This window comes from Asterias rubens, chromosome 8, assembly GCF_902459465.1.
Source record: "Asterias rubens chromosome 8, eAstRub1.3, whole genome shotgun sequence".
NCBI lineage: Eukaryota > Metazoa > Echinodermata > Asteroidea > Forcipulatida > Asteriidae > Asterias > Asterias rubens.
In genome coordinates, this window is record NC_047069.1 from 19,228,459 (window position 1) to 19,251,596 (window position 23,138).

The following is a 23,138-nucleotide window of genomic DNA, read 5'->3' on the forward strand; positions in this document are numbered from 1 at the left end:
TTGAAGGGAATTCTTTCTCAAAATAGTTCACACCATCAACAGCTCCAGTGCGTCTTAACAAAAAACTTCTTATGGTAATTTTTTTTAAATTATAATTAAATTTATGGTCCTATCTTTGAAGAGTAACAAATGTACTCATTTACTCTTAGAGCTTTTGTCATGTCTTTACTATATTTCTGAAAACACTGTCGAGTTTTGTTAAGAACTGAAGTGTAAATAAATGATTGACAGTTTCAGTTTGTGAGATTTTCGCTGTTTAGTTTTTGCTAGACACTGCGCATAAATCTCCTTCATTAAGCTTCTTATGAGAATCGTCTTGCAATTATTTTGTCACAGATGTTTTCGCTCAAGCACATCGACACCCTCGATGCCCTCAGCCAATCATCACGCTTCAATGCACATGGCTTTGCATTCAGCAGCCAATCAACATGAAGCTCACAGACCGTAACGACTTGCAATTTCATCAACTTGTTTATTCCGGGACAACTGTTTTCTTACGGGCCATCAACCGACTAGATAAAAACCAGGAATGGTGTGTTTTCGGCTGAAATTAATCTCATTTTTGAGTTATAGCTTAGAAAAAAATTCTTTGATTAAGCCGTAATGACATTGACATTTTTAGTATGGGGGTCTATACAATACTAGGCCTCTGGGGGATCCCAATACCAAACCAAGCACCAAGTTTGGAGTTGATATGGCAAGTCCTTCTTGAGTTAACACCCAGACAAGGTTTCTTTTGTTTTAGCCATAATGACCTAGATATTTGTCATAGAAGAAAGAAAAAAACAATATACTTCTGGGGGATCCCAAGACCAACCAACACACCAAGCTTGTAGTTGCTATGGAAAGTCCTTCTTGGTATCAAAATTGCTCAGTGTAATGTCTTGCGATGTAAGTGAAGATACAAGTTCAAGATCGCTGCCCAAAAAATGAAAAGGGGGACTAATTGGTACTCATACCAGACACTCTATTTGGTAAATATCTTTGGCACCCCAGAACAAAAATATTGACAAGATAGGGAGACCTTCAACATAGGGCTAGATAGCTTAGTAAGTAGAGCACCATTATGTTAATCGTAACCTAGTAAATGTTTCTTGTTCAACCACAATAAAAACAGGCATGACATTTTATGAAGACTTCTCAATCAATGATCAAAGTCACGGACTTTATCAAACCCAAAGAAAAAGAAATTGTCTTACCTGTATCTGTACTCGAGGTCCCTGACCCACGTCTGCTGCCCTGTTAATGAAATAAAAGAAGAAAAACAAAAAAGGTCATCATCAACTCCAGGTCACTGTCTTGGATTCAACTCTTTGAGCTTCACTGATCAACATAATTGCCCTGCTCAATAAAAAGCGCATTAAGCCCTTAGGCCAATTAATGTTTCTTGCCTGTCTGCATTATATTTAGTGGCCTTGTCACAAGAGGGGAGCCACTGGACCACTGGTGACGCAGGAGTAATTTTTATGGACAGTATCTAACTCTAGCTGCTGTGAATTATATGCAAATTGAATGCAATGATGAGAAGACAAGGAAGGAAAATTTAGTTTTAGATGTGGGAGGACACAATGTGAATTATTTTGTCTTCCCTTTTGTGACTGCTTAACTTCTCCCCCAAAAATGTGTAGGCTCTAGGAGGTTTGAAAAAATCAGGAAAAACCCCGAAAAAAATCACACGCCTTGGACATTAAATGACGGAATTACCCAAGTGCCAAAGCGTGTGCCCTCTCTAGTTCTTAATATATGTCTCAGACCCACACATAATCACTCCAGACGTCCATACTGACATCCAAATCCACATCTCATTATGCGCGTTCTTCAGAACAAAATTGCATTAAAGGTACATATTATCATCATCATCATTATTATTATTATTATTATTATTATTGGTTTATTAAAAATCAAACGTAGCATACCGACGGGAAAAACCTTTGTGTTTTGGCAGCCAGCTAGAAAGTGTATGCCATCTTACCATGACTACGTGTGTTTTTGCCCGGCGAAACATGACGTATATGGCGGTTTAAATGTAAACACAGGTCACATCGTCTATGTGGTTGATCACAAAAAATATGCATTAGTGTCTCAACAATTTGGTCAGCTTTACCAATCCTGTATTCCTTAAAGGGATTGATCACCGAAAAAACCACTGACACTGTCTGCGACTATTTTGTGAGCTCCACCAATCTTGTTTAAAGGCAGTGGACACTATTGGTAATTACTCAAAATAATTATTGGCATAGCACCTTTCTTGATGACCAGTAATGGGGAGAGGTTGATGGTATAAAACATTGTGAGAAATGGCTCCCTCTGAAGTGCCATAGTTTTCGAGAAAGAGGTAATTTTCCACGAATTTGATTTCCAACTTGAGGTCTCAAAAATCAACCATCTAATAAACGCACACAACTTCGTGTGACAAGGGTTATTGTTCTTTCATTATTATCTCGCAACTTCAATGACCGATTGAGCTCAAATTTTCACAGGTTTGTTATTTTATGCATATGTTGAGACACACCAACTGTGAAGGCTAGTCTTTGACAATTACCAATAGTGTCCACTGCCGTTAAAGTCCCTTCTACATATGAGAGCAATTTAGTGAGGGTCCTTTGCTAAATTGTTGCGTGGTTGTACAATTTTACAAAACAATTCTGGTACTGTCCATGGTCCCTTGTAAAAGTCTTGTCAAATATTGCTACATGCCAAAGTTGGTGCTGCTTTTTTAAACTCTACTCAACACCTTTAAGCAAGAGAGGCAGCGCACTAAACCAACAGCAAACAGTGTCTGCCGTCCCGATCCAAAAATGTACAGTCATAATAGCCCGATATCACATATCCAATAATAAATGCCTGCGTTTTTATTGACTATGGTTGAAAGATCAATAGAGTAAAATGAATGAAGCCACATCATGCGGGCCCCTAATGCATTCAAGATAAATGAGGGGTTCAGACGGTGGAACAACACAGGACTTAGTGGATCGATGGAAGGAATGTAGAGAGCAAGGGGATACGTGGGGAGAAAGGTTTCCTAGGGGATTGGACATCAGTCTGATGCGGAGAGATTTTAGAAGTTATTTGATCAGAGGTTAGGGACAACAGAATGTGTGAAAACAAAATAAGTGCGAACTGTCAGTAGTGAAATTCTTTTCAGCAGAACATTCATCAATCATCTCTTAATTATGATAAACGAATGAGTTTCTTTTCCCAAAATATTTGTAGCTTTTTGTGGATAGATAACAAATAAATAAATAAAAAAAATTAGTTTTGACACCCGCACGCTTATTTATTCAAAGACAGCGAGTCGTGACTTGGCTCTGGCTGAGTATTCTTGTGTTATCTTGAGTTTAGGAAGATGCAGTTAGTGCCTCAGATATACTGTCTTAGACTCTGTCTTATCTGGATGTGGCTATTGACCTTGGTGATCCAGCTGCAGTCAAAGTCGTTTTCACAACCATAGCCATAGTCACAGGGACAGTCACAGCCAAAATCACACCCCTTTTCTAAAACCTAGTCATAGCCACATCCACACGCCTCTCTTAAAGGCACTGTACACGTTTGGTAGTGGTCAAAGACCAGTGTTCTCACTTAATGTATCCCATTATAAGCATAAGATAACAAGCCTGTGAAAATTTGGGCTCAATCGGTCATCAAAGTTGCGAGAAAATGATGAGAGAAAAAAACGCCGCTTCTAGCTAGAAGTCTTTTATTATTATAATGAGAAATTACCTCTTTCTCAAAAACTATGTAACGTCAGAGAGAGTCGTCTCCCACAATGTTTTATACTATCAACAGCTCTCCAATGCTCGTTACCAAGTCAGTTTTTAAGTTAATAATATTTGTTTTGAGTAAATACCAAACGTGTACCTTCCCTTAAATATTCATGCATGACGTCACCATTCCCAAAACCAGGCCATCGGTGCAGCCACTGCATTGGTGTGATGGCCTCATTTCGGGTTAGAATTGTGACCTCATGCATGAATATTAGTCATAGCCATAACTATAGACATAGATAGAGTCCTAGCCACATCCACATCCATAGCCAAAGTCAAAGCATAGCAGCAGTCAAAACCACAACTATAACTGAAGCCATAATTTTGGACACATCCTACAACTTATGCTCATCTTACCTTTGACTTTGATGACGCTGATGATGTGCTCTGCTGATTCTTGGGTGTGCTAGGTTTGAGTGGGATAACGGGTCTCAGGGAGGTGGCAGTAGAGGGCTTGGGCGTTGTCGATGAAGGATAGAAGGGAACGTCCTGGCGAGGCACTGAGAGAAAAAAATGAATACAGCAACTAAATAAATATTAAAACGAACAGAAGCTACTATTCAATAATATAAATTGTATTTTTCTTTTTTACATATCAAGTTATTCTTTACGATTGTGTAAACTGATAAACAAAGAAAAGTAGGATTTGAAACTTTGCATGGTGAAATAGGATATAGTAAAGGTTTGCAGTAACACCATGTAATGATAACCTCTAAATGGTTCTAAAAAGAACCGTTGGTTCAACTCAGTGTTTCCATACTAATCAAACGTTTAGTTAAAACCAACAGTTCTTTTCAGAACCACCCCCAAATCATTTAGAGATTTTCATTACATGGTGTTACCGCAAACCTTTTTACTAAATTTAAATATCAAACCTTATTTCCAAAATGGTAATTCACTTGAATTGTTGAAACCGATCCAGGTTTTAGAATTTGTTTTTGATTATTTAATCGAAAGTATGATCAGTTTACTGCAGTCCTGGTTCCGACACCATTCACTATAACCACCAAATCTTTTGGACTCAGATTGTGGAATGCCTGATCGCATGTAAAGCATAATCACTTTACTACTGTATTCCTCAGTCCAACGGCATAAAAAAAAACACCTGTTTGAATTTTGAAGGGCTGGTGGTGTTTTGCGAAAGAGGGATAGAAATGTAGTCTCCTCTTTAAAAGATAATTTAAATCAACAGGTTAAGGCCGTGTTTGACTTGGTGGCTACAGCTCCAGCTATGTCTGGACTGCCACATCATCATGCGATGAAGTACAGGTCCTCCTCAGCAACAGACATAGCCAAGGATGTAGCCGCCAACGCGGGCAGGGACCAACGTTTCAATGTTCAGAGAGGGCTTACTTTGTGTGGAGAGTTTTGGGGAAGCTGTCCGGCGTGGAGTCCCTGGGCTTTTCATCATCACTCGGTCTTTACGTTTGGTGTTGCGGTACGGCGACACCATCTTACATTCTGTGGATGAAAAAAAAAACGTCAACAATCTTGATTAATTAACTGGTAACAGTTACTCTACTCTACAATTTTCTCTTTTGAAAATTATCTCTATTTAGTTAATTAGGGTGGTCCGAGAAACAAACTCCCTCCAAGCATCTCTATCCTGCGTGGTAGTCTTCAGCTCATGCATACTATTTATTTTGTAATGCATGAATGTTGTCAGTCCACCTAGCTTTCAGTCTTCTTCCTTCCATGCACTGCCTCTCTTGATTTCGATTGACTTTTGATAACTTTTGATAACTGTGAATTTGAGTTATTCATTTACTTATCAAGAACAAATCAGTTGAAGTAGTTCTCCTCATACTAAAAAAGAATGCTGCAAATTTTCTGGTATGACCAACAGGGTTATAGCTAGACCAAATTTAGTGGTGGGCAACCAGGTTTCCAAACTGTTTGTGTCATGGGGCCATGAAATAAGTTGAATGGCCTTTGGATTGTGTTCTTTCTCACTCCTTATCATTAGGTGTGTCTCAGACCAATGCAAAGTGGACAATATTTGACAAATCTGTGCTTGGCAGCATTATGTATTTTGCTGAGAGTGCTGGGCAAAAATTGAGAGCCCTGGGCAGGCCCGCCCAGCACCGCCCACCGTGGCTACAACACTGATGACCAAACAAGCAGAGACTAAGACTTTTATGTAAAACCCCAAAATACTCATTATATCCAACACAATTATTTCAACAACTCCTTTATACTGTTAAATATTTCCAGTAATAAGGGGACCGATCACCTCATCAGTAAACCTGGAAGATATTATAGCAATATATTCCTACCCAGTGAACATTTCCTAAAAATATATTGACCATATTGATACATTTTATTATGTTTATTTCACCCCTTTTTTTCTAGGTATGATAAATAAAGTCAAATTTGTCCTGAATATATGTTTACTGCTCACAGCTTTTTGGCATGGTTCTACATATTTATATCACATCGTGAGGTCAACCACTTACTCAACCATTCCTAATTGATTAACAATTATATTTAACAATTATTCCCCTCAGTTATTTTTAATTTATATAGTCACAGCTGTCATTGAAAATACACAAACTTAACTGATAACTTAATTAGATTCTCTAATTAAATTTGCATACAAACAGCATACCGGAAAATTCTAGCGGAGAAAAATCAGACAAACTCAAAATTAACATATTCTGTAAACGAGACTTGAAACATGAGATAAATCCCAAAAACAAAAACAGGAACTGGTCAGCCAAGACTGCTTGATGGATGTATCTGACCAACCTTCGATGACCTTAAATTATTTTTGAGTGACTGAAAAATGAGCGGAATATCTGCATACCAAGGGCAACCGAAAAATTACCGTGGAAACAAATCTAAAAAAACCTCAAGTAAAGACAATCTGTTTTAAACAAGACTTGAAATATGAGGTAACAACCCAAATCACAAACAGGAACTGGTCAGCCAAGACTTCTCGACCGATACATCTGACCAGCCTTCGATGACCTTAATCATTTTTCAAGTGACTGAAAAAATAAGCAGAGCAGGCGGTAACAAAATTCTCAAGCCACGCTCTCCGGTCAAGAGGAAACCTAACGACGACTGGGCCCCGGGTGGTGTGTAATAATACAGGTGTCACGAAAATGGTTAATTTAACATCGATTCCTGGCTTGAACGAAGACACGGATAACATGTTGGTTGGGAAACCCTGCGTTGGGATCCAAGTGGATCAGCCCAGTGTGCAAGGCGTGTAATACAAATAATCATCCATGCGTTATGCGGATATATTCATAGACACTGTTTTACATGTGATGCGTCATGGATGCAAATCTATGGGATGTTAATATTTAACTAAGTAGTAGTGGTCTTGGGGATGTCAAAGCACTTTGAAGTTATTGACTGAAATTTGGGGACAGGAGACAAGCTACGAAATGGTAATTTGTCCGCTAAAAGGGATGTGTATTTATTTAAAAATCTGTGGCTACAAGCATAGTAATGTCAATTAAGAAAGTGGTTCGGAAAGATTAAAAATGTAAATGTTCGCAGGGTTACAGATAACTTACATGTACATGTACATGGTATATCTGGTATAAAGATGGTTTAGGTGGAAAAATATCCCTTAAAATAGTCTTTACTTGAAATTTTAGTGTTTTTTTTTAAATGAGTGAAACAACTAGTTTTGAAGTTGTGAAAATTGTATCAAAAAAAAAGAAAAAATTTAATTTAATATTTGGCTCATTAGAAATGGTCCCATCATAAGCACATTGAGACAAAATGCCCCAAAACATGTTTCTAACGAGTTCTTCTCAAAAAAAAAAAAAAAAATAATAATAATAATAATAATAATAATAAGGAAAGTGTTGTAACAATCAAAGATTCCACCAAGAAAGCATGATCCTCCCAAACTATTCGATGGAAATGAAGTCATCATTTTGTTATGTCTGCGTCTTGGATTCGTGAGTCCTCAAGCCACATGAACCACAGCCCATAACTTGATTACGGCCCGTAATTCAGCATTACGATCTGAGTGCCCAAGGTAGTGAACATGTTCTGTCCTCTGACAAGAGTAGAGAACAGATGAGCTGTTCACTGAAGATGTTTTTATACATCTTCAGACATGTCTGTGCCAGAGGAGGATACCCTTTAGCCCCCAAAGTCTTGCAAGAGTGTGCATGCCTCTACGTCAAACAAAATGATAAGCATGTATAATTAGTAGACTTGTGTGAGTGTGGTGTGCTGTCAAGTCGCCACTGAGAAAGACTCTGCTAGATCCAAACATGAGGCATTAATATTTTTTTTTAAATGATATAAACACCAAATAATAAACCAAAGAAAGTTAGTGTGCCTTTTGCTTTGGTTATGGTAAAGCAGTGATTAAGGAACAAAAACTGTGCTAAGAGGCGCGCTGTGAGCCCAAAATGTTGGCTCTGCTTCACAGGGTGCTTGCAACAGGAGATTCATTGCATCACAATCACAGTTTGATCCTAATTTGACTGCCCGTATGTTACTTTCTTGTATAAACATCCAAATATAAGAAAATAGAATTAGCTGTGGCTAACTGCTTTACCAACCAAAAGGACCTATGGTATAAATGCAAAAAAATAGTTAACGGCCTGAGAGTTCCACCCTACAAGAACCTTCGAGAAATACTCTGCTAAGGGTCGAAATGTCAGGCCAGTAACTTCTTTCTGCAACATTCAAATATGTAATAATAACAATATAAAGAAAACAAGTTTATTTCGTTAACTTATTTTGCATCACATCAATTTGGTTCACTCTCGCCCCCTTGCGCGGTCAGAGAAATACTCCCCTCCTGTAAATTTAACACAACATGGTTTATCTTTAACAGACATACAGTATGTATCAATATTGGCGACTCTCTGGTTCTACCTCATTCAGAATTACGCACTTGAAGATATCGGATATCCAGTAATTACAAAGAGAGGGATCGACTTCATTTCTGTGTCTGTTTCATCGATAGCTAGAGAATCTAATCAGACCGTCTTCAATGAAGGCTGCGGACATTCTTGCCGCGGGGTTCTAACAGCCTTGCAGTTCCTTGGGGAACCTTCTGTGGTACGCGCAAATTTAATTTCGTTAACAGGGTTTCATTGAGAACTGTTTAATTATGAAAGAGATTGATTGAAAAATGATGAATCGAGTCCCGACTGTTGTGACAGTGGCTGTTCCTTATTCACTGTCTGTTTCTTATTCACTAACTGTTCCTTGTTCAGTGTCTGTTCCTTATTCACTCTCTGTTCCTTGTTCAATGTCTGTTACTTATTCACTGCATGTGCCTTATTCGATGAGAGAAACATAAATGCACGCTTGTAACTTTATTTTCACATGCAAAAAAAACTTTTCTTTTTTTGTTTTATTTTATTCTAGTTAACAGACGGGCCAGCACATTGCCCAAATCAATCCATTTGTTTAAGAAGAAGTCGCATCGGTGAGTCTGAGACTTGCAGGGTCAAACATTTTGACTCATTAATTTAGAGTGCCGACTGGCAAGAAATGAAGCCTTCATTTGAATTAGCAACAGTGACTTGCCACATAACAAATATTGGGTTTATTCGTCAGCCAGACACACTGCAAACACAATTTGAATGGAACAAGAAACATTTGAGCTGTGTTAACTTGTTTAACCAACCTAAAAAAAAGTAATTTAATCTTGATTCATAAATACCTCAGACAGTTTTGCTATATCCTATTGGCGGAGAGCACGTCACGTGGGTGTGTATAAACCTTTGTTTATGACCGGTAAAAGTGTTAATTCGTGGGCATGACACGCGACCTTGCACCTGTTCTTATAAGACAGTTTCTTTATTCCTATTGGTCGAGAGCAACAGCTGAAACAGTTGTACCACATCACGCGATACGTGCGACGCGCACAGCACTCCCTTATATGGAGTTGTTTACCCGAGGGCGGCGGAGGGCTTTACCTTTTCATAGCTGGAGGGGTGTTGTGTTGAAAGAAATCATTTAACAATTTTAACTTTTGCATTTATTTTACTTTTTGACCAAAGAGTGATGATGTTTTTGACCGAAAAAGGTATTCATGAATGGGAATCGAAGTGTGTTGAATCGGTTTTCAACTAGTGGTTTAAACCCACCGAGGCCTGGTTCTTTATAATTTACCTCAACTTCATCTCGGTAAAATTATCATTGACTAGGAGATGTTCAACTATCTTGTTTCAGATTAGATTAAGGAACATGAATGGTCCCTGTCTGTCTTTTGTCAACGGTGTGATTAAAACAGTGTTTACAAGATAGAAATAGCTAGGCAACTTTTAGGCAGGAACTGGTGGAGTGTTTGACATTGTGGGTGCGCCCGACAATTATTTAAATATGAAAGATTTTAAAAGAAACGGAATCACACTGTAGCACTGTAAACTCAGTACTCCAGACTCCTGCAAAAACAAATCCACAGGCAAAGTCCCAAATGCCAATTTTAACACAAATCCTTGCCGTACATGTTGCTAAATTATACGATTCAAATTACCTCTAGCTACCAGGCAAGCTCAGTGGGACTTCTTAGCGAAGGTGGTGGGTTCCACAAGAGTTATTTTTCCTAATACAGTTTGTGTTTACCCAAACACTGATGTTTGTTAAGCACTAACAAACATCAGTGTTTGGGTAAACACAAACAGTAGTAGTAAGGAATATGCTGAAAAACAGGGGCCCAATTTCATAGAGCTGCTTTGGGCAGTAAGCAATTTTCTGTTGAACAAAAAAAAAGCAGAATACCAGTCACAAATGGTACATTGCCTGGTAAGTTTATTCGAGTAAGCATAATTTTGCTGTGTTCTGCATCTTTTTGTGCTTAAACAGGTAGTCGTCGGTCATTGGTCTCGATGACAAATCACCTGACCCTTCTGGGTGTTTCATCACAGTAAATTTACAGACTCTCTGCATCGATACAAATTAAGAACTAGGGTTGTAGGGCTGGATCCTAGGGCAATGTACAGGCAACCTATTCCAGGCAAGGACCATGAGACATTCACTATCCCATCCTCATGGTGGTAAGAGTAATACCACACGGCTTGTAGTTAAAAATGTTTACTGGAACAACCTTTCTTTCATCTATATAAGAATTAAATTCATAGAGTTTAAAAAAAAATGTGTTTCTTTACAAGCACTAATAGCAGATAATCGCATTTGCGTTATAAATGGGTTAGGTTTTGCTCAGTTTTAGTCTTGTTTCTGTCTTCTTTTAATACTAATGTAAAATATATACTAATATCACGCCCCAAACAAGGCTAAAATGCACTCTTGGTTAGGGGCTAGAAGAAAAACATTAAAGATGAACACAACTCAGGAGAGCTAAAGGTACATTGATATTCCTCTTAAAACAGACTGGAATGTCGGATGGAGGGAAAGATGCACCAATGCTTAAAAATACCAGAAAAATGCTTTAAAATACCAGGGGAAAACCGGTTTGCACCAGTTACCTCAACAAAACCGGTTTGAGCCAGTTATCTCAACAGAAACCGGTATGCACCAAATATCCCAACTAACACTCAAGTGTCAAGTTACCATCCTTATTCTGCATACCTTATGCGAAGACAATGTCAATTCCATCGACTGTATGTAGTGCTGACATTAATTGGAAATCCATATATGACTTGACAGTGAGTATGTGTGACTCATTTTGAACCTGCGTCCAAAGTAAACATTTGCTTAAAACATTCAAACGTAATAAACAGCATCGGATGTTTTCTTATTTTATCATCTTACCTTCGACTGCAATGTCAAAGTCATCGTGGGAGTAGCGCTCCTGTCCATACGCAATGAAGACATCGTCATCTTTGAAGAAATCTTGGAGACATGTTACCTGAAGAATAAGAAAGAGATCATGCTCAGTAAGGTCATACACCTAGGTATGATTTCATAATGATGTTAGGCCCAACAAAATTTGCGGAGCAGATGCAGGTTACCCGGCTGTAAAATACAATGTAATGTAACTAGTTTTTGGTTGGTTACCTGCACATTTTTGCTCAGCAGACAAATTTGCTAAGCACCATGTTACTTAAAAATATCTTTCAACCACATTCATTTCATAACACATGCTTTTTACGACCCACAACGCCCCTTTAAGTAAGCTTCATTCTTTAACAAAGCTCGATCTAACCAAAAAGGGGAGGAAAATACAAAGTTACAACAAAATCTTGAGTGAGATTTTATCAGAGCAGAAACATCTTTTACAATAAAATATGACTTTTATATATTTTTTATATTTTTGTTTATGCAAGTGTGCCCAAAACGAGGCTAAAAGCCACTCTAGGTAAAGGGCTACAAGGAAGAAAACTAAGAAATGCAGAAACTCAGTGGAGCTGACGGTAGGAATTGATATTCCCTCTTAAAAGATGGCAGATCATAGGATGAAGTTTCAAATGTCAGTTTTGAACTAAAAAGTAATGTATACATTCATAAATCTTAAAATAATGTGTGCTTTGTAGAACTCCACTGCATGACTTTTTTGGTTGCAGGGTAAATTGGCCAAATACTTAAATTTAAGACTTAAAAATGAGGCCAGTGGTTATTTCATAAAAGCTGTTGTGTTTTTTTTTAAGTGAAAAACAGATTCTGAAAAAATAAAATTATGCATTTTCATTCAAAAGGTACCATCTTAAATATTCAGAAAATGAGTGTTTGGAAAAACTCTAAATTGCAAAACTTATTTGGCTGCAGGGTAAATTGGCCAAATGTTAAAATTTATGACCAAAAAATGAGGCCACTGGGTATTTCACAAAGGTTTTAATTTTTCCTCATGATTAAGAAACATCTTCTGGATTAAAAAAAAGAGTACCATTTTCATCCAAAAGGTACCGCTTCATTTCCAGACAGGTCCCTGGAGATTTTCGTTCGTTGTGCGATATTGATTTTCCAAATGAGTTATCACTGACAAACCAGCCGAAACCCTCTCTAACTAATGAGTACCATTATCACACACAGAAAAAATATTTCATTTACACAATCTGTTAATGGAACCGGCCAGGGTAATTTCTGGATATTGGAGGGGGAAAAAGAGCAGGGGCGAAACCAAAAGATTAAGCGACTCATCGATGACACTTAAAGGTCTTCATGGTGTTGGTTTTTGGTGCGAGATTTAGTGGGATGAGCATCTTTGGGAAGATGGTAGATGAGCAATTCCATCGGCAGATGGTTCGGTGGCGAGATGGGTAGATCTGATCTGATCTCATCTGGTGTGTGACACGTCCACCTTGGTCCACCAGGAATCCCGATAATTCCGTACAAACAAAGGATTTGGGAAGCTCATCAGGGTTGGGCAGATTGGAGGTCCGCCAGGAATTCTAGATGCGAGTAATTTATCATGAATATTTTAAGGAGTGCATGGGATGGAACGGTAAGATAATTCAGAAGGGGGTCTGGAGGAGGGGGGGGGGTGGGTTGGAGATGTTTGTTTTGACAGATCTCTCTGATACCTCAACCTAATTTTAACATGGTTGTCGTGGTGATTCACCACATGTCATGGTGTTGGAGGATGTATGTTGAGAACGGCAGGTGAAGAAACGTCTGGTAAGTGTAGACAGACGTCAGAAACACAAACATAGAATAGAATCATGTTGTTGAAGACCATTGCTCTAATTTTATCAAAAATAATTATTGGATGTTTATATAAACAAAAGTGTGAGTCACAAGGAATGCATTGGAGCTGAAAACACAAACACAGAAAAGAGTTGTATTTATTTTGGAAGATCATATCTGACTTCATCCAATATAATTATCGCATTTATACATAAAATATATTGTGGGTCACAAGAAATGCAAAGCAGACGAAATCATTCCAATAAGCTAGCACAAAGCAGCTGTATCATTAAAGGCAGTGGACACTATTGGTAATTGTCAAAGACTAGCCTTCATAGTTGGTGTATCTCAACATATACATAAAATAACAAACCTGTGAAAATTTGAGCTCAATCGGTCATCGAACTTGCGAGATATGAATGAAAGAAAAAAACACCCTTGTCACACGAAGGTGTGTGCGTTTAGATGGTTGATTTCGAGACCTCAAGTTCTAAATCTGAGGTCTCAAAATCAAATTCCTGGAAAATTACTTCTTACCCAAAAACTATGGCACTTCAGAGGGTGCCGTTTCCCACAATGTTTTATACCATCAACCTCTCCCTATTACTTGTCACCAAGAAAGGTTTTCTGCTAATAATTATTTTGAGTAATTACCAACAGTATCCACTGCATTTAAACATCCGCCACTTGAGAATCCCCCCAACTCAGAAACATCAATCTGAAGGGACAGAGACCAGGAAACAAAATGAGAACATCTTTCAAGTTTGCCGTCTCTGCCAAACGTGTCCTCTTTAAACCAGTACATTGTCCAAAAAGCAGATGTGCATATACGGAGAAGGTCGTTATGTGAAAACGTGAGCTGAATCACTTGGGTCAGATTTCTACAGAGAGGGTACGAATAATCAGCGGAGACGTGATCGTTAAACAAGTACTCCTTGCACACTCCTTCCCATCTTAACAGTTTGTAATTTTAGAATGGACGTTTTCAATGCAAGTGAAGCCATGATTGTCACACGTGCACATGAGTCTACTCCTATACTCTTTGTTCACAAACCTGAAATTATGGGAACTGAAAACAACACACTTGAGTTTGTTTATGTTTTTCACTTGCATAAAGACGCTGCTTGAACAAGAATGGAGAGGTCACTTTAAATGTCCAGTGCACTGACGTCACATATGGCGACTTTCGGACTATGGTCTGCCATTTTGAAGAGTCAAATTGCAATTGTAAAATGGTGCGGATTTCACCACACACACATCACCTAAAACAACACACAATAACAGTAGTAGGGGAAATGGACTCCCCACATTTATGGTGGAAGATGACATCAACCAAAATGATTTATAGTATGTACTTTTCAAACGGTCATCGTTACTTCTTGAAGACAATCTAAAGAAAACCAATTTTGGGTCTGGCTAAATTTTGTAAGCTGCTCTTTGAACGTGTCTTCTTTCTATGAACTTCAGTTTTGTTTTGCACCTTCTGTTGTTGTTGTGGTTGTGGTTGTTGTTGCAGATGTTGCAATTGCTGCTGCTGCTGACATTGCTGTTGTTGTTGTTTTATTCTTGCAAACTAATGCTCGCCCACCAAAATCCCCCAGAATCTTATCTTTTTTCTTTCGAACCCTTCAGTTGTTAGTATTGTTGTTGTTGTTGATGCTCTTGTTGTTGTTGTTGTCGTTGTTGTTGTTGTTGTTGTTGTTGTTGTTGCTGTTTCAGTTGTTGTTTACTTTGTTACATTTTGTCAGTGCTGTTGCAGTTGTTGCTGCTGCTTGTTTTGCTGCTGCTCATAGTGGTGTTATTGTTGTTCTATCTTTGATCCCTCTGATTCTTTTTCCTTTATCATTTTGAACTTTTTTTACCCTTCCGTTCACGTTCATGCACCCTCTGAAATCCACAAACCCCTTCTTTTGACCAACCCCTACAAATACATAAACCCTCTTCGTGCAATTCAAATAACACTTACATTATTATTCTCCAGATGCCTAGGTCCCATTTCCCATCAGCGGTTGGTCTAGCTGGCTAAAAGCGCAAAAGACAAAATCCCCAACACACGACTTCAAGACACAGGTCCATTAGAGTGAACAATGGGTCCGGTTTGGGAGGCGGTGTAGAGTTTCCTTGGCAAGTGGGTTTGAGAAAGGTGTGACCAGTGGATAGGAACCAATCTTCACACCACAATGGGGGGTATTCCCAAGAGGGGAGGGGCGCCTAAGGATCACCCAGTCCCTCATGGTAATCTGCCCGATTGCAACCAAGATCACGATCAGAGACTACATCATCTCACCCTTGATATACTTGAAGATGAACTCGGTGAACAAAAGAATCACTGACTAGCATGGTGAACTTGTAAGCTTGATTATATTGAACTTCATGTAGTTGACATGCAAACCACACTTGTGGTCTTCAAAAACATCCTGTGGCTGCAACATGTCAAACTTGGTTGGAACTAAAATGATTTTAAAGAGTTGTGGCAGGATTTAACAGCTCTCAAACCTTGATGTTCTTTTCAAACAAGGTCTTGTTGTTTTTTAATAAGGGAACAAAAGAGTGAGAGACAAGGTCTAGAACAGCTTTTTAAAACTGGCAGTGTCGTGGCTGTGGGGCTCGTCGGTCCTTTTTTACACAGCCATTTAAAACCAATTCACCACTCTCTTTTTTCCCATTCATAAATGCCTTTCCGTAAAAATACATTAAAAAAACATTTACAAGTTTTAGAACTAGCACCAGCTCACCCCACGACTCTTCATTAAACTATTCATGTTGGGCACTTAGTAGCTCCTTGCACAATGTCAGAACATGTGCACCAAAGTTTCAAACTATCGCACACACATTTTGAACTTGCTCCGTCCAACCATCTGATAGCCTCCTCTTTTTTAACTTAATTTCTTCAGGCCATAGACACTCCTCACTGTGTTAATATTGCACATTGAAACATGATCTCATTTTGACAATCGGAATAGATGAACTGTCTCAAGCATGTCAGGTATATGACAAAAGATGGGGAAAAGTATACAGAATTCCAATTGATTCTTGCTAACCCGGAGGGGTTAAATTTCAGACAAGGAAGTGGCTTTTGTACTTTCTGAATAGCGTGCAATCTTTCATCTGAAATATGGAAAAGAATAAACGACAGGTGTACAAGCCTAGAATCTCACCCTTGAGAGGGCAAGGCCATTCTCATTTTGCAGAGGCACTTCTATGGGTAACTTTTAATGGGGCACGAAGGCCAAGACCGGGGCAGAATGGGGCACGAAGGCCAAGACCGGGGCAGAGGCCAGGGATCCAATTTCAGGCCTAGGCGTATTAAGAGTGAGTCCTCGAACACTCTAACATGAGTGGGATGACAGTTGGGATCAAGTTGGACCAGTGATTTCTTTCCCTGCTTTTCACCTCTGTGGACCCTGGTTTGAATCCCCACCTCAGATCGAAGCCTTGCAATATGGGTTAGGTTTTCAGTCCCTACCTGACTGCGTCGGTTTTCCCATTTTATTTCTTCTTCCCACATCTAAAATTAAAGATTTGTTCTTGCTTCCTATTCATCCTCTTATTGAGGCTAGTTGGGCTGTTGGATGTGTAATAAATAAATAAATATATAAATAAAAGGAAAGTTCACATATAAGCAAAAAGAGACTGTGTATTAAAGGCAGTGGACACTATTGGTAATTACTCAACATAATTGTTAGCATAAAAACTTACTTGGTAACAAGCAATGGAGAGCTGTTGATAGTATAAAACATTGTGAGAAACGGCTCCCTCTGAAGTAACGTAGTTTTCGAGAAAGAAGTAATTTTCAACAAATTTGATTTGAGACCTCAGAATTAGATTTAGAGGCCCGAAATAAAGCATACATACAACTTTGTGTGACAAAATTTGTTCTTCCATTATCATCTTGCAACTTCGACAACCAATTGAGTTCAAATTTTCACAGGTCTGGTATTTTGTGCATATGTTGAGATACACCAAGTGAGGAGACTGGTCTTTGGCAATTACCAAAGATGTCCAGTGTCTTTAAAGAAATTAAAAAGAGGGGAGGGTGTTCTGACCTAAGAAGTAGTAAGTGGGAGCGAAAACACCCAATGGCAGCAAAATCGCCACATGCAAATGGCGACAAATGTATATGCCTAAGAGATGCAAATCCTGAGTCCGATCAAAGTCCAGATGAAAACAAATACATTGCTTTAATACACCATGCGTTTCGTAGTCTCTTCGTCTTCACTGAAAGCATGCAGCATCAGTATCATCAATCTTATGTTGATGTATTTACATCTTCTTCTCCGGAGCATTTGCCAATCAGTAAACATTTGATGTCTCATACCCTTGAGAAGTCAACCATAGCCTTTCACATCACGCAATATCTTATCATCATCATAACAGACATTGCAAAATCTTCTGTCTTTCAATGATAGCACGCTCCTTAGTTTAAAGATACCTTCAAAAATGAGTTACCATAAAAACTTCCTTGGTTGAGAAACAATTTCCTTTACATGACAGGGATTCAAAACATTTAAATCTGAGAAACGTTTCTGCATGAACCATTTCTCAGATTGTGTATTTCAACTGCGGATTTATTCTTCCTGCGTGGGCTACCTCTCTTGATTTTAAGCCTCATGAAATTAAATTTTCACAGGTTATTTTTCTTGCATAAGTTACAATTAAATATAGATTTTTAAAAACAACAAAACGGTTCTTAAAGGCAAAATCTTGGCTCAATCAGTCATCGAAGTTGCAAGAAAATGATGAAAGAAAAAACACCCTTGTTGGACAAATTTGTGCGCATTCAGAATAAACGACGAAGCTAGAAGTCTTTTATTATATTAGTGAGAATTTACCTCTTTCTCCAAAACTCAGTTACTTCAGAGGGAGTCGTTTCCCACAATGTTTTATACTATCAATGGCTCTCCAATGCTTGTTACCAAGTCAGTTTCTTTGAGTTAATATTTGTTTTGAGTTATTACCAAATGTGTACCTTCCCTTTAAACCCAAAGGCATAGTCTGCCTATAAATGGTGTGCACAATATAGGCAAATTTGAAAATATAAAATGGCCTCAGAATCTCAGAAACAAGTACACATGTCACTTATGACATTATATAAAGAAATGGCACAAACTTCCTTTTGCTTGAAATGCTACAGCTACTTTTTTGACCTTGGTCAGCTCTCTAAGATAGCTTCGCTAAACAGCTCCCTGCTCAGTCCAAGTGAGGTTACCAGCCACACTAGACAGTGCATAAAAAATGTTTGTTCAGCTGGTAACCTTTTTCAGGTAAGCATAACTGTTTTGTGCTAAGCTAGTTTTTGTGCTGAAATCAGCACTACCCAGTTCAGTTTTGAGTGTTTTTACAGCTTTTTACATTGATCATTCACACACCATATTGCGCACCCCCAGCTCATGTTTTTCTTGCCACATTTAAAAGTGGCATGTGTGTCATTCCATAACTATCATAATTAGTACCTCCTCCATTTTATGGTTTTCAAAATTCCTAACATCAATCAGTTGGTTATAATATCTGAAGAACCTGCAACAATTTATCAACTTCAATTGTTAAGCGGGGTACAATGATATACTTTTACTGGTAAACAATGATTTTACCATTTTTCATGATTTTTCATGATTTTCAAAAGTGCTAAAATCAATCTGTTTATAATATTTCTGAAGGACCTTTATTTGGGAGGGAAACAATGGAATGTTTTTCACTGGTAAACACTTCATGCAAGCCGATTAAAATTTACAATGATTCTTATTTTTCAAGTGGGTTCTTGAGTGATCAATGCATTAAAACAGGTACATGTATCACATCTACACATTTGTATGCGATGTTTGGATCTCTATAAAATTAATTCATCAATCCCAGACCGACAGATGGATTTGAAACCTACAACGGCAATTTCGGTTAGATTCCCTGTATGCTTACACAACCTAATAGCACAACCAGTAAAAAGGCACCAGTCTAATTCCCTGCCAGCCTCAGTTTCATTGCAATCAGACATGTAGGGTACCCCATTTAATAAACCCCCATGCACACAGTGCAAAATGTTAAATATTAAACAAAAACAAGACTCACAGCTTTTTACAGTAAAGGGGAAAATAATTCATTGACTCTTGAACTTTTATTCTCTGCTCAATTTGATAAAGGGAGTCCCAGGGCTTATTGAGTTAATTATTCTCCCTACACATAAAAACACCCCTACACTTTTGTAATTTTCCAATCGACAATGTCCCTACACCTCTTGGCATATAGGCATTTTTTCAGGGCCTATTTCATCCAACCTCATCTACATCCACGCTGGTACTTATCAAAGTCCACTTCTGGATGTTAAAGCTGAGGTGAAGACTAGGTGTGCATGAAACAGGTGGAAAGTTGTGCTTAGAAAATAAGTGCAAGTAAAAACAACACTAGTTGGAAGTCAACAACCCACAAGCCACAATTGAGCAAATAAACTTGATCAGTTTTCTTGAGGTCTCAAATCTGTCTATAATAGACAGATTTTGAGGGGCTACAAAACATTAATGAGGCCGGCGCTCTGTTTTTTCCTATTTAGTGGGGTGCACCCATAATTCCTTGACAGCTTCCGTTTCATTACATATGGGCTCAATGTAAGCTACGACAGCCAAATTCCCTGTATCCGCATAATGCTTTTGAACACAGATCCTCACGGATCACGAGGGAGCCAGACTATTTCCCCTTCTGTCTGGCCTATATGTAAGAGAACAAGTTAGGAACTCCATTTTTCAATTTGAGGCAAATACAGACATCCTTCTCAATACGGACATCTGATCAAAGCATTCCATAAAGAAACGCATTAACATATAAGAGAACAGCTTGCCAAACGGTCCCTAACACATGCACGTCGTGCACAGACGCATAAATTATCTAGAGATACAGTAACATGTCCTTAGGGCAAGTATTTGGTCTGGTTCAAGCCCAATAGAATACGGCACAACGCTACAGCTGCAGCACGGACATACAAGGTTTGTTGTAGACATGCACTCCTCATATTTGACTAGCGAAAAATAATCCGCCAGCCTGAGGCAGCGTTGACAAGGCGCTATAAAAATGGAAAACGAATATTCCACAAGGAAAAAAGTGACTGTAGCATCGAGACAAGTAGCAGAAATTAGTCTGCGTTGTGCGATGAATAACCATTTTTATTTGGTAATAAATATTACTTGATACTGTGTTTATGTATCGAACTTCATATCAAGTTTTTAATTTGAACATCTATGTATGTAACAGAAGGGGGAAACGGAGAAATGAGAGACTAATAATTTAAGATCCATATGACACCTTCTCTGCCCTCGCCAAGGGGCCTTGTTTCATGGTGCCTCAGGCAACAATGTCTAGATGAGCAATTCTTTTGTTTTAGGGTGTCATCAATCTATGTTTCCAAGTTGTAAAGTCACAAAAATAGCTGTAGTCACAAAAAACCTTGTTGCTGCTTGAGGGTGCTATCATTCCATATAGTGTCCTCAAGAGCAAACATTTTTGAAAAATTTAGGGAGAACCTGGAAAATCTTCAAGTCTAACGGAAACTTTTCAAGGTCCAGTTTTTGGTTATCAAGGCCAGGGCAAGGCTGCTGTGTGGCAGGCCTGAAGTGGAGAATATAGCAATGTTATTTATCAATTAAGAACTGTTGTGTTAATTATGAATAAAAAAGTGCTTGAGGTTGTCACATACAAAGAATCTGCAAAGAGAACACTCAATGTTTATCTGCTGTTCATCTGGTGTCTTTATAACAAAAATTGTACATTGTGGCTGTGCACATTTATAATGATAAAAGGGACTTCACCTCCCAGAAATTGTGGAAAGGTAACGTTGGTTTAAACAAACTATTTTGAGAACTATTCGTACAGAGCATTTTGACAATTTATGTCCTGCAAAATTCATGCAACACAATCCAGTACAAGTGGCTTCAATAATTGTAGGGAATACTAATTAGCATCCTGCAAGACCCCGCTGACGACCCAAGAAACAAAATGCTGCCATGCAAAATCAACGCTTGCAATCAATGCACGCGGTCGATCGTCGGTTAAGAGATATAACGTCCGACATCAATAAATAGAGTCTGCATCTTAGCATCGTCAGCCCAACGATGACGAAAGTGGCCTTTTGCGCTGGGGTCAAGCCTGGTTTCCAACTTATGTATCTCATCGGGTGATTTCAGTAACACTCTGCTTATCTGCTAAGATTGTACCCATCTCATCCTAGAAGTGGAATCAGCTAATCCACAGAGCATTCTATGAAAGAGTGGTAAAAGTGTCGCTGAAATTAAGAGCTGCATTGAATGAGGAAGATTAAAGAGAAGCTCCGACGTAATGAAATAAGAACCACTTTAGGCTTGCTCTTAGCTAGAGACAAAGTTTCACATTTTTAGATTGCCTACAATTTGGCATAAGTGCCTCTTTTGACAAGGCCACTAAAGGTTAGAGATGGTCAAGGCATTGATTGATAATATAGAAAACACTTCAAGATTGTTAGAACCTGCTTCAGAAAAATGTTAACTGGTTGAGAAGTATGAAAGCTTTTCAATGGATCTTCCCTTACAAACAAAAAACCCATAAGAATCTTAGAGGATTCTTCTGGGAATCAAAGAAGTGACAAAAAATCTATAGAAATTCTATAGGAATCCTATTTAAATCCTATAGGATCCTATAGGTATTTCGCCTATAGATAGGACTTATTTGTAAGGTTTAAACTGCATCGACGTCTTCATACCGCCATCTCAGAAATAAAACGAAAGAAAACACACATCTATGTTTGCATGGCACATGCAACCTGCTCTTTACCCGCTGAGAGCATCTAATTAAATAAAGCCATGTGCACATGTAAATGTCTCAGCTTATTCGTTACAATTTTGGTAATTTGATATTCATTATTTCTATTGCAACAAATGAGTATGCGTATACATTTATGCTGACAATTATACAAACCTCCTGACTCACACAATGGATTAAGCCACAATGTTCACAGGTTTATCATTTTCTTTATGGTTGATACACAAAACATGAACACTGTCTGCGACTATTTCGTCAGCTCTACCAATCGCATATAATACCTTAAAGGGAAGGTACACGTTTGGTAATTGTCAAAGACCAGTCTTTTCACTTGGTGTATCCAAACATAAGCTTAAAATAACAAGCCAGTGAAGATTTGAGCTAAATTGGTCATCGAAGTTGAGAGAAAATGATGAGAGATGAATTTGTGTGCTTTGAGATAGGAATAAAATACTTCTGGCTAGAAGTCTTTTAATATATTAGTGAGAAATTACCTCTTTCTCAAAATCTATGCTTCGTAAGAGGGAGACTTTTCTCACAATGTTTTATACTATCAACAGCTCTCCAATGCTCGTTACAAAGTCAATTTTTAAGCTAATATTTGTTTTGATTATTACCAAACGTGAACCTTCCCTTTAAAGGAATTATCACACACCAAATGAATAAAATCCAAGACTATTTTGCCAGCTCTAACCATCCTGTATAACACCTTTATGAAAATGAGAATCCATGGTAACAGACTGCACTCTTCGATGGTTTACTCTTTGTACGTATTCAGTGTAATGAGGTACGGACACGAGACAGATTGACTCTGTCACGCATCCTTGCCCTATAGTCAAGCTATGGATTAGGGATGACAATCTCCTCTGCATGCAGTATGCAGCAGACAGACTCAGTAGCAGGTTTAGCATTTGGAAGGTTGGAGTTGAAGAAGTGGAAATAATATGCTTTTGACTGTTTCAGTGGCTGCATTTATTTTGCGTTTTGAACCTTAAAGACATTGGACACTATTGGTAATTGTCAAAGACCAGTCTTCTAACTTGGTGTATCTCAACATATGCATAAAATAACAAACCTGTGAAAATT

The 23,138-nt window shown here is 38.3% G+C and overlaps 1 protein-coding gene across 2 annotated transcripts in view; it reads right to left on the reverse strand.

Moving 5' to 3' along the window:
• The window catches only part of LOC117293969 (serine/threonine-protein kinase DCLK1-like), a 58,837-nt gene that overhangs the window by 16,579 nt on the left and 19,120 nt on the right, over positions 1-23,138 (reverse strand). For both annotated transcript variants that reach the window (XM_033776482.1, XM_033776481.1), the window contains exons 3-6: positions 11,466-11,562; positions 5,118-5,225; positions 4,122-4,264; positions 1,200-1,239 (exon numbers count right to left, since the gene is read on the reverse strand). In XM_033776482.1, the coding sequence (XP_033632373.1) occupies positions 1,200-1,239; positions 4,122-4,264; positions 5,118-5,225; positions 11,466-11,562 (388 nt within the window). The remainder of the gene's footprint in view (positions 1-1,199; positions 1,240-4,121; positions 4,265-5,117; positions 5,226-11,465; positions 11,563-23,138) is intronic.